Source organism: Solanum stenotomum, chromosome 3 (genome assembly GCF_019186545.1).
Source record: "Solanum stenotomum isolate F172 chromosome 3, ASM1918654v1, whole genome shotgun sequence".
Lineage (NCBI taxonomy): Eukaryota > Viridiplantae > Streptophyta > Magnoliopsida > Solanales > Solanaceae > Solanum > Solanum stenotomum.
In genome coordinates this window covers 7,493,394-7,504,642 of record NC_064284.1, presented here as the reverse complement: position 1 = coordinate 7,504,642, position 11,249 = coordinate 7,493,394, and the positions used below count along the sequence as shown (strand labels likewise).

Genomic DNA, 11,249 nt, shown 5'->3' with positions numbered 1-11,249 from the left:
CACAAACAAAAAACGGAAGCCTCAAAACTTGAACCAACCTTCCTGTTAGATAAAAAATGACCTTTCGAAGCTAATGACACTGACATAGTTCTAATCTGAGCACGTTTACCAAAAATATCGACCAAAGGCAAGTTTTGGCTAAAATTTTAAAGTTAAAACGCCTAACGACACAAACTGAATATGAAAGCTTCAACACAAGACGTTGATTTACCACTTCAATTGATAAATTTACCAACTATTCAAATATAAGTTATAATTAATAATTTATCAATAATTTTTATCACAATTGGTAATAGTTACTATTCAACTAAACATTCATATGTAATATTACCAACTAATAATTAATATGTTGGTAAATTTTACCAATAGATTAATGATCGGTTGGTATATTACCAACTATTTTAATGATGTTAGTAATTTACTAACTACAATCTTTATTCGTCGGCAAAATTTTCAACTAATTGGATATTGGTTGACAAGTTTACCAACAAATTACATTTTGTTACTAATTTACCAACACATTTATATTTGGTTGGTAAATTTAGCAACACAATCTTGCCGTTGGTAAATGTTTGGTTAGTAATTCATTGGTAATATGTTAATAAATTATATAAACAATTTTTTGTCATATTTACCAACCGATATATACTTCGTTGGTAATATTACCAACAAAAGGTGTGCGTTAATAATATTTCAGTTGGTAATCCATTAATAGAATGTTGCTAAATTTGGCGTCATTTTTCCCCGCCGTATTTACCAACTAAAATACTTAGTAAGATTTTGGTTGGTAATCTATTAGAATTTCGTTGTTAAGTTTTAAAATATAATTCAGTTAGAAATATGTTGGTAATTTGTTAGTAGAATACTAACCAACTTAAGTTGTTAGTAAAATCTGTTGGCAATTTGAGATTTTTTTGTAGTGAAGGGACCTTTGAACCCATCGAGGTGGGATTCGATCACTCACACACCTAAGACTGAACATTTGGAACGTGGACAATATAAGATGGGGGCTCAACATTGAAAATAATGAATTGGGTCGACCTGACTATGATACCATGATAAAGAAATGAACTTTAGACGTAATGCAAACCAAAAAGCAAGCTCGCGAGGAAAGAATTATCCTGATGTGAGACATCCAACAACTTATTCATCTAAATAAAAGACTATTTAATTTTTTTTATTATCATGTAATTAGATTTGTGCAATCAAACGTAATACTAAAAATAATACGTCCTAAATCTATAAAAATAAACTAAATATTGGACCACAGCATCTGGTAACATTAATACAACCTTAGCCTTTTCACGTGGAAATTGCATTTTCCTTTCGCCAGAGGAAAAAGAGCCATTAAGGGTGTGCTGTACCAAGAAAAATAAATATTTTTAATTTTTCTTTGTTTGATTTATCAAATATTTTAGATAATATTTTCTTTAGGAAAATAAATTTCTTAAAAGTGAGAAAAATAACGTGTTTTCATCAATGATAAGAAACTTATTTTTGTAATAAAAAATATTATTTTCATAAAATTTTATCCAACTAAATATTAAAAAGTTAAAAATATTTCTCAGTCATACCATACCGAAGATATCCTTGATGTCAATCAATTAACATCTCTTGAACAAGGATAATTCCGCTACGAAGGAGAAACGAAGATTTCATTTTTCATGATCGAGCTAGTACTCAAAAATAAATTGCCCCCTTATCACATGCATGTACAAACTTACAATTATAATAATAAAAGCAATAGAATAGTATTATAGTACTCCATTCATTTTAAAAAGAATAATTTATTTTTTTATTTGTTTTCAAAGGAATGACCCTTTTTCTTTTTTTACAACACTTTAGTTTCAGTTCTCATGTGATATTAGAGGCGTATTCAGAATTTCGAAAGGATGGATGCACTATTACGAAATGATGCATCTAAGATATAAATTTGATCGGTTTGACCTTTACGTTCTTAACACTGAAATGTTAAATTTTAAAAATTATAGGTCCAACATATATAATACTACTAGTTTTAAATTTTAATATACACATTTGATTTAATTATATAAAAATTTTACTGTGCGAATTTTTTTTAAGGAATTTCCAATGTTATACACTTGAAAATTTTGAAAGATTAAGCAAAAAAACAAAAGAAAATTTGATTGAAACGCCAAAAGTGTTACCGATAACCACTTGGAGGGGTGTTACTAATAAAAATAAGATAGATATAAGATTTAAATTTCTATCTTTGCTTAGAGAGGTGCACCCAATCATCATTGCATTATTATATGCTACTTTTAATGTAGGTTCACACCCTCTATATTTAAATATTTTTTTTAAAAAAATATAACACTACTATATAGTATAATCTAGAGAGGGGAGCATGGGTTCACGTGAACCCACGAAATCCCCTCTAGATACACCTCTATTTTGATACATTGTCCTAACTTTAATTAATTTAGGATCATAAGATTGAATTTTTTTATTTTTTTTAAAAGTTAATGTCAAATTAAACTACACTGTTTTTTTTTTTTTTAAAACGGAGGAAGTATTATTTTATTTTCTAAAGAGGACCACATAAACCTTTTTTCTACTTTAGAAAAAGAACACCTTATCCCAAGTTGGAGTTTGTTGCTGCTATGGCCATTCTTTCTTCTTTTATTTTTTTTTATGAAAAAAAAAAAGAATTCTTGGATCTAGTGTCATGAATATAATGTTGATAATATAATATACTATATAATATAGAGTACTGATGCAATCCAATCTCTTTCCATTTGTTTTATCTCCTTTCCCTTTTATACATAGAAGAATTTTAGATTCCAATATACACTTTCTTTTTCTTCCTTCCATGCTTGTACTCATTTCATATAATATAACCCCTTCCTTTTTCTCTTTAGGACAATTACTCTCCTTTTTTCTAGGGTTTCTTTTTTAAGTTGTCACTATTACAATTATATACTTCACCATGTTGACCAACAATTCTTAATCATAAATAGGAAATTGATTGAATAACTTATTTGTCTTCTTATGATATAATACATTATTTTGATCTGTTACAGAGTCGAATTAAAGTCTTGCGTTCTAGCCCTTGACCCATAGTGGAAGTTTCAACATTAGGACAATTTTTAACCATACAGAAAAGTTGAAAGGATAAATTTGGGCATTATAAAATGATATTGAGTGTAAAAATACAATTTTTTTATTATGTTATTTTCTCTTCTTGCTCTCTACTTGAGACAATAACTTCATTATATATAAATAGTCATGTCTTTTATGTTCAATTGGGATTGGACTCTACTAAATCAATCAATCTTATCAATGTCTAAATATTAATCCTAAGCTAATTAATTAGGCTCTACACCTGCACTTTCCAATTCTATAACATATTTCACGTTGGAGATTCATTACATAAAGGAAAATATTAGACGCTTCACTAATGACAATGGGCATGAAGGACCCAAAGTGTAAAAAAATAGAAAAATTGTGCAGTTTCAACCAGTGCGGGAACGAGAGAGTTGCTCGGATCGTAAACACCCTCACTTCCGCGAGTTTGAGTAACCAAGAGAGCAAAAGGGGGTGGGGATGGGGGGCAGGGACAACTTAATTAATTTCGAAGAGTACATGAACAATATTTATTCGCCTTACTTTTTTTTACTGTGTTTAAAAAAGAATGTATTTTTTTTCTTAATTTGACAAGCAGCCAACATGATATGTTTAATACCTCAAGATGTTCCAAAAAAATTTATGCCCTCCTATTTTGATGTATACAAGTAGATATTTACACTTATATAAATTAAACAAATAGACTTACATATATCCTATATGTCGTAATATACATGTAGAATGCGAATTAGCACGTAGTAGACATGCGTCTTTAATTAGTTAATAGTAAATCAAACTTATTTTGATAATATTAATTAAGTGGTTGATGAGCGTAGGAGGTGGACTTTAACATACATCTATATGCATGAGGGGAAATATACCATTCCTATATATATGACTACTACTATTCTACTTCTATGTCTATATCAAGCTAATTAATTATTAGTTTAGATACAAGGGGTTAATTAGGTCGGCAAATAGGGTATAGTAATAATTAATATACTACTTAGTAACAACTAACAAAGAATTACTTCTTTAATTTTGCAGGCATGCAGTTTCATAAAATTCATCTCCGTTTATTAGGAATGTTGAAATATGTGATCATCTCATCTAAAAGTTTAAGTTGTTAGAGAAAGCATATTCAGTATGCCTCCTGATTATGTGTGGGCGTGACTCTCTTTCTATAGGCCAAAGACGTGACTCTGATACCATATAAAACTATGTGTGACAATCTCATATGATATTCAATACTAGTTGGATGTAGTATGGAGAGAAATTGTCAACATTATACATTAATAATATAGATTATTTTCAAGCTCCAGGAAACAACTTTTAGATGCTTTTGGTCCCAAATATCGTTGTGGTCTCACAAACAATTAAGTCCAAGATCTGCCAATATATTCTAACTCATGATCAGACTCATATAGGTTCTTAATTACTTCCAATAAATAACTAGCAAATTAGAGTAGTGAAAAAAAAAAATGATTGCAATTTATAGAGAAACAACCTAATTTTGTTTATATGAATAGCTTGCATAAAAAAATAAAAAATAAGGAAGTATGTTAGTGATTGCTCATCATATCACTACAACAAAAACAACTTTTAACAGCAATAAATATACACATTAATAAAAAGTGTTAAAATCTTTACCGGCATTAGTTAAATGTCATTAGATTCAATATCGATATAGGCTTTAGGGACATTTACAAAGAGTGTTAATGTCGCTGTATATATATAACGGCAATTAATTAGCTATTGATCATTTTTGGTGTAGTGTATATCTCCAGTGCCACCCGACTCTAAGAACGTGAAAATCTGATAATGAGTGGCGGTGAGACTCGAACTCGACCCCTATTCATGCTCTTATACCGGAAGACACTAAGACTCATACTTACAAGAGCAAAACTTGGAGACGAGAAGTTATTCTTGTTATCAGGAAGAAGAATATATTTATAAAGACAATTACAAATTATAACTAATTCGTCTAAACCTAATTAGGTATGAAAGAAACTTTTTGTTTCTCTAGTTAAATTAAAGAAGATGATGAAGTAATTAATTATATTACTAGTTAGGTCTATAATTAGTACACAGCTAAGCATGATATGTTTATGTATCAATTTTACTTGACAAAATTGAACTTGAATAGTTTCGTTACCTTTTATAAGATATTTTTTTTTTTTGGCTAAAATCAATTCAAACATTGTGGTTGGATCCTATTATGGATTTTTGACTATATTCTTCATAGGGGCATCTTATCTCTTCCTTCTCCGAGCTCTGGTTATGGAAAAAGAAAAATGAGAAGAAGATATCAACAACAACTGGTTGACGTAATTACGTGAATATAGTTCCAGATCTGTTGCTATCATATTTGCAATTACCTTAAGGTTGTGAGGAGTCAAGAACAAACCCAACCTTTGCTTCGATTGGAGTTAATTTCTCCTCTTCTACTATCGAGATTTCGGTTAAACCATGACATATTAATGATGCAAATCCAAGGAGTACTGCTTATTCAAGAAAAACTAAAATGAAAAAATTATTGCTAAACACACTTTCAATTTGTATAAAAGGTAATCCAATATCAATAATAATGTAGATTTATACCACTTAGAATCACCCAAAAACAAAAAAAAAAAAACTACAGATTAATAGTTGTATATTTCAGAATAGAGATAAACTATATGGAACAAGAAATAGAATGATTCACTTTAATTATTTGTTGTACCTGTGAAGAAGGAATAGTGTAGCATGATTATGTTTGCTCATGAACAATCCAGGACAACAACTTATAATTCAAAATATTTGAAGTAAAGACGAAGATTCATTTCCTCCACTTGATTTAGAATTAAATTGCGCGACCTTCATCATCATCATCATCATCATCATCATCATCGTCATCATCATGATCTCTTGAACTCATCCATCTAGGATCATCATTGAGACTAAAGGGTTTTATTTGGGAACTGATCAAATTAAGAGTTGGCATCACAAGTGGATTATTGTGTGAAGTATTTGAGCTTAAGAAATTGAAATGGTTCATATTAGCCCTGGGATCATGACTCTCAATGGGATGATGATTTGTCATATAATTAGGAGATGGAACTATAGGTTGAAATGTTGTTGTTATTGGATTGAAATACAATTGAGAACTCGAAGGAAAAGGCGAAGATGATGATCCCAATGATATTAGAGGGAAACTAGTATTTTGATGATCATCATCTATTTGGGATGAAAATGAATTATTGTGTCCAAAATGACCTAAAGACAAATTCGAATTAGGCTGATCATCCCATTGATAGTTATAAGAATTGAAAGGCATGCCTGGTAAATTAGATGATCGATGATTGCCTAATGTAAAGACATGATTATCCTCTTGATTTGATTCCTCATTTGAAGCAATAATTGACTTGTTTTTTCCATGATCCAAATAAGGTGTACTATTCGTATTGAACCATTGAGAACGAACTTGTTGGACATCAGAGTACTCCTCATGGGGTGGTTGTTGAAACCTAGTGAAGTATTCAGGTGGTACAGGAAGTGGTGGAAGAGTATCGATATCAAGTTTAGTTGCTTCTAGTAGCCAATCTACAACTTTACTAGGTTGGCTCAGGCCAAGCCTGTCTTGAAGATCATACAATTGAATTGCAGTTGGAACTGAAAGTCTAATTCTTCGATCTCTAAGCCCCCTTATCGTGCACACCTTACTATGCCTATCTTTCCCTCCAAAAGTACGCGATACGCGTACTATTCTTGGGTTTTTATTAACTCCCCATTGCCTTGAACTTGATGGTGCAGTACTAGTCGTCTTTGAGCTCAATTTACTATCATTCGATTCTTGCTTCGTCTGAAAATTATTTCCACTTGATGAATTCATGATATATATGTCATATATCGTTCATCATCATCATCGATCTAGTAGAAATCAACAACATAACCAAAAATATCAAGCATCTATTAGATCGAGATAAAATATGAAAATTTTCTTGTGTAACATAGTGCAATTTTTGGGGAAAATTATTGGAGTTGTGATTAATATTAGGGTAACCTCCAAAATCATTTCACTAAAAACCAAGACTTTGTAAGAATGACTAAGATCTAAAAAAATAATAGATGTTTAAAATTTTGTATAAACAATTACTAAAAGAGTTATGAATTGTACTTACATAATTAGGTTTTGTAGAAGATAACTACAACTTGTATATATCTTTGAGTGGCTAGCAAAACCTCGACACGGAATTAACAACTCTTGATAACATTTAACTTCTTTTATAATAATTTCCCCCAGCCTTGGGGCAAAAATGAGTTTATGGATCAAATTTGACCAAGAGAGAATAAATTTACAAGGATAAGTTATGGTTTGGAGAAAAAGAAGAAATGTTGGATTCTCACTATGTCATAATATTATCTCAGAAGAGGAAAGTAGAAGGCCACGTGGCGCTTACTCGTGCTGACACGTAATTCAATCCTATGGTTGAGAAAAATGAATAGTTTAAGTTTTATGTATCGACTGTATATAGACTTTTATATTATTTGTATATATAGTCGCTATCGATAACTCTTTTTGTCCATAGGCAGTTAAATAATAATGCAATAGAAATTTAATTTCTTGTATTTAGACTACTCCATCATGAAGTGTTTTTTTTTGTTTTAACAGTCAATTAGTCAAGAAGCTAGTCATTCTAGCAGTTTCATATTTTAATTTTAAGTTTTGATACTATTTAATGATGCTAATAAAGGAAGGTACGCTGTTAACCTCACAAGGACCACCCTAGGGTTAGAAGAAAAAAAAAAAAAGGGTTTATTGCTTTTCTGCTAACTATAGTAGTAGTACAAATTAAACTAAATGGCTAATCATCCGACTTTAAAATTTTGCAAAAAAATAAAATAAAATATATGTTTGTTGTGAAGAGATTGTCGGTTACATGTGGAATGATTATATTAAATAATAAGTATTTACTACTATTGTTGAATAGTGGACCATTATAGAATTATGTGTATTTAAAAATTTATAATTGCAATCATCTATTTATAAAAGATACATGGAGATATGTAATTTTTTAATGTGGCGTCTTAAGGATATTATGGTTTCTTCTTTATGAATTATGATTTACTCATTTGATAAAATTGTATAAGAATTGGAGAAAATTTGGTGGTTTTTATAATTTGTAGGATTTTCATGTTTATAAGAAAAAACACAACCCAAGAAATCCGAATTATACATCCAAACAAAACTTTAACTTCAAGTTAATCTGATTTCAAATCATGATTTGTATCGCATTTCCAAGCGAACCCTAATTAGCCTCATCTCATACTCGAGTTTGATCTAATTTTCTTATCAATATTATTATTAGTACCCTTCTACTATCTTATTCTTTAATTCAACTTATTTATTATTTTCTTATTACTTCGATTATCATGCTATTTGTTATTTATAATGTTCATTTCTCCATTGTTTTCTATAGGGTTCTTCACTATATTATTTCCTTTCTCAATAATTTTAATATATTTTACTTGATCCGAGGATCTATCGAAAAATATCTATTTACCTTCACAAGATAGGGATAAACTGCATATACACATCACCTTTTCCAAAACTTTCTTATGAGATATATTACACTAAATATGTTATTGTTATTGTTGATTTTTAATCGAGTACATCACATAAATTGAGACGAAGAAACGGGAAGGAAAGGGATTACTACATATGCATGCACAAGTAAATTAGCAGAAAAGAAATACCAGAAATCCTTGACAAAAGTTGGTAGTCTAGTACCATACTTATTCTCTTTTAATTTATAAAGAAACTATATATGTACAATTTGTTTGTGCAATTTTTGAAAGATGCTTACATAATTATGATGAAGAAATTAAAGATTAGGAAACACATGAAAATAAGAATGTTGATGAGTAATTAATTAATTAAGTCTCAAAAAAGGAAACAAATTAGTAATTAGAAAAACTAGTGGAGATGTAGTGGTATCCCCAAAGCTATATATATGCTCAATTGTAGAGGAGGGACCAACAAACCAATAATAATAATATGCAAGCTCTTGAAAGACTTTGCCACTTAGTACACACATATATAATGGACCACTTGCAGTGAGATTTTTTGCATGCAGCAGCACCAACTTGGACTTAGGACTTAATTCACTAATTAACTTAATGAATTTAAATTACTATTTTTTAAATTTGTTTTTGGCATTCGGAGTACGAATTGAAGTCCTAATTAAATTTGGATCGCGCATTGCAGGTCCATTAGGGGGTGATGCTTCCAACAATATTTTCTTCATATCTAGGGCTCGAATGTGAGACCTCTAATTAAGGATGAAGCAGTCCCACCACTGCACCACCGCCCTAATAAATTTAAGGGAAAAATACACGGTTAATCAAACTTATACTACTTAATTACTCATCATAGCTATAGTTTGATATAATCACCACTCGCGACTAACATTAACCATTAATTACGTGGGCTGACTTCAAGTTGGTATAATTAGCCAACGTTTGTATATGTATAATTTGCCACATTTGTATAATTCGCAACTAACAATTCTTTGTTTGATTTGTATTTGTATACGATGGTTTGTATTTGTATATGACGATGAATTCCTTTGGTTTTTCAGTTTTGTCATCATATACATTCAATCTTTTTGTGTATAACTTTTTAAAGTTTGTATAAACGTATAGTTTTCGAATTTTGTATAATATAATTTAAATAATGTAATTTGTATAATATATTTTGTATAATTATTTAAAGTTCATATGTTTATGTTTGTATCAATTTGTTATATCGAGTTTTATTATATTTGTATAATCCAGATTTTATATTACTCAATTATACAAAAACACGCGAATTATACAAACGAAATGCGAATTATACAAATTATTGTCCTCTCTCGCTCACCTCTCTCCTTCCTCTCCCAATCTCGCTCGCCATAATATGCAAATACATATGTATAATATACAATTGTCTGATCGATATACATATACAATTCACCACTTTCCTACTCTCTTCCCTTTCTCGCTTGCATCTCTCTTTCCTCTCCCAGTCTCGCTCGCCACTCTCCTCCTTATAACATGTAGCTACGAATTGTAATTAGCAAACTATATATATGGAGTGAGATTAGGCTATTTTGAATGGCTATATGCGAAAGATACTCTAAATCTAATTACTATTATCATTCAATAACAACGGTAGAAAGAAAAGGAATGATCAAATTCCAATCAACTGTTCCATTGGCTAATTAATTAACTGGAAAAGGGAAGGTATATTCACCAGAAATATTCAATATACGTTTTAAATACTATAAATCCTACCTAGCTTGATGCCCTGCGGGAAAGGTCACAACTCATATTTTGTGATTTCTATTTGAATTACGTATACATATATTAATATTTTTTTTAAAATGTATGTGTACATAGAATAAAATTTGATTTTTAAATCTTGAATTCACTTATAATAATGAAACATTAGTGCTTACAGAGGTAGAATCACTATTAAAGTATATGAATTCTGAAATTTGTCATCAAACTTATAAACGATTGATTTTCCTAAATAGGGAGATCTAGAGGCTGGTGGTGGATAAATGGAAAGGAACTAAATGGAACCAAACCCTCATATGATAAAAATTTAGATGCCTCAAGGGTCAAGCCACTAAAGTAAGTGCTTTAGATCCGAAATTTTTTGGAATTCATTTTTTTTTTCATTTGATGTTTGATATTAGTATTAAATTTTTCGATTTTGAGACATACGAGACTGATTAAAAAAAAACGCTTTTTAGCAAGATTTTTTTCATTATGAGTTTCGAACTTATAAAGACGATGAGACTTAATTTTAATCTATAATGGATTTATAGGTTAATTTTTCTTTTCTACCACCGCTAAACCCTAAGGAATACAATAAATTTAGATAGATATTTTGACAGGCCACAATCTGCTCTAAGAGTAGAGTTGGCTACAATCATAACAGGCCAAAAGCTAATACTATAATTACTGAGTTTTAGTTCATAAATATTGAGCAAAAAAGCATCCAATGTTTACAACCCTGGCCACAAATTTCACAAGTTGCTAGTCAAATTTTCCACTAGTAAATCCCAACTAATTTGGTAGACAAAAACTAATTATTTACTTATTTACTCCTAAGTTAACCTACGAAATAACTAGGT

The 11,249-nt window shown here is 30.0% G+C and overlaps 1 protein-coding gene across 1 annotated transcript; it reads right to left on the bottom strand.

Moving 5' to 3' along the window:
• Positions 1 to 5,743: 5,743 nt before the first annotated feature.
• LOC125859650 (transcription factor TCP13) lies at positions 5,744 to 7,475 on the bottom strand. The gene is made up of 2 exons (XM_049539439.1): positions 7,248 to 7,475; positions 5,744 to 6,996 (listed from the first exon to the last, which is right to left on the bottom strand). The coding sequence occupies exon 2, from the start codon at positions 6,956 to 6,958 to the stop codon at positions 5,930 to 5,932; it is 1,029 nt and encodes a 342-aa protein (XP_049395396.1). The 5' UTR covers positions 6,959 to 6,996; positions 7,248 to 7,475; the 3' UTR covers positions 5,744 to 5,929.
• Between the last annotated feature and the right edge of the window lie 3,774 nt (positions 7,476 to 11,249).

What these genes read in the sequence shown, in the direction of transcription:
- LOC125859650 (XM_049539439.1), bottom strand. Translation starts at nt 6,958, where the DNA reads ATGAATTCATCAAGTGGAAATAATTTTCAGACGAAGCAAGAATCGAAT.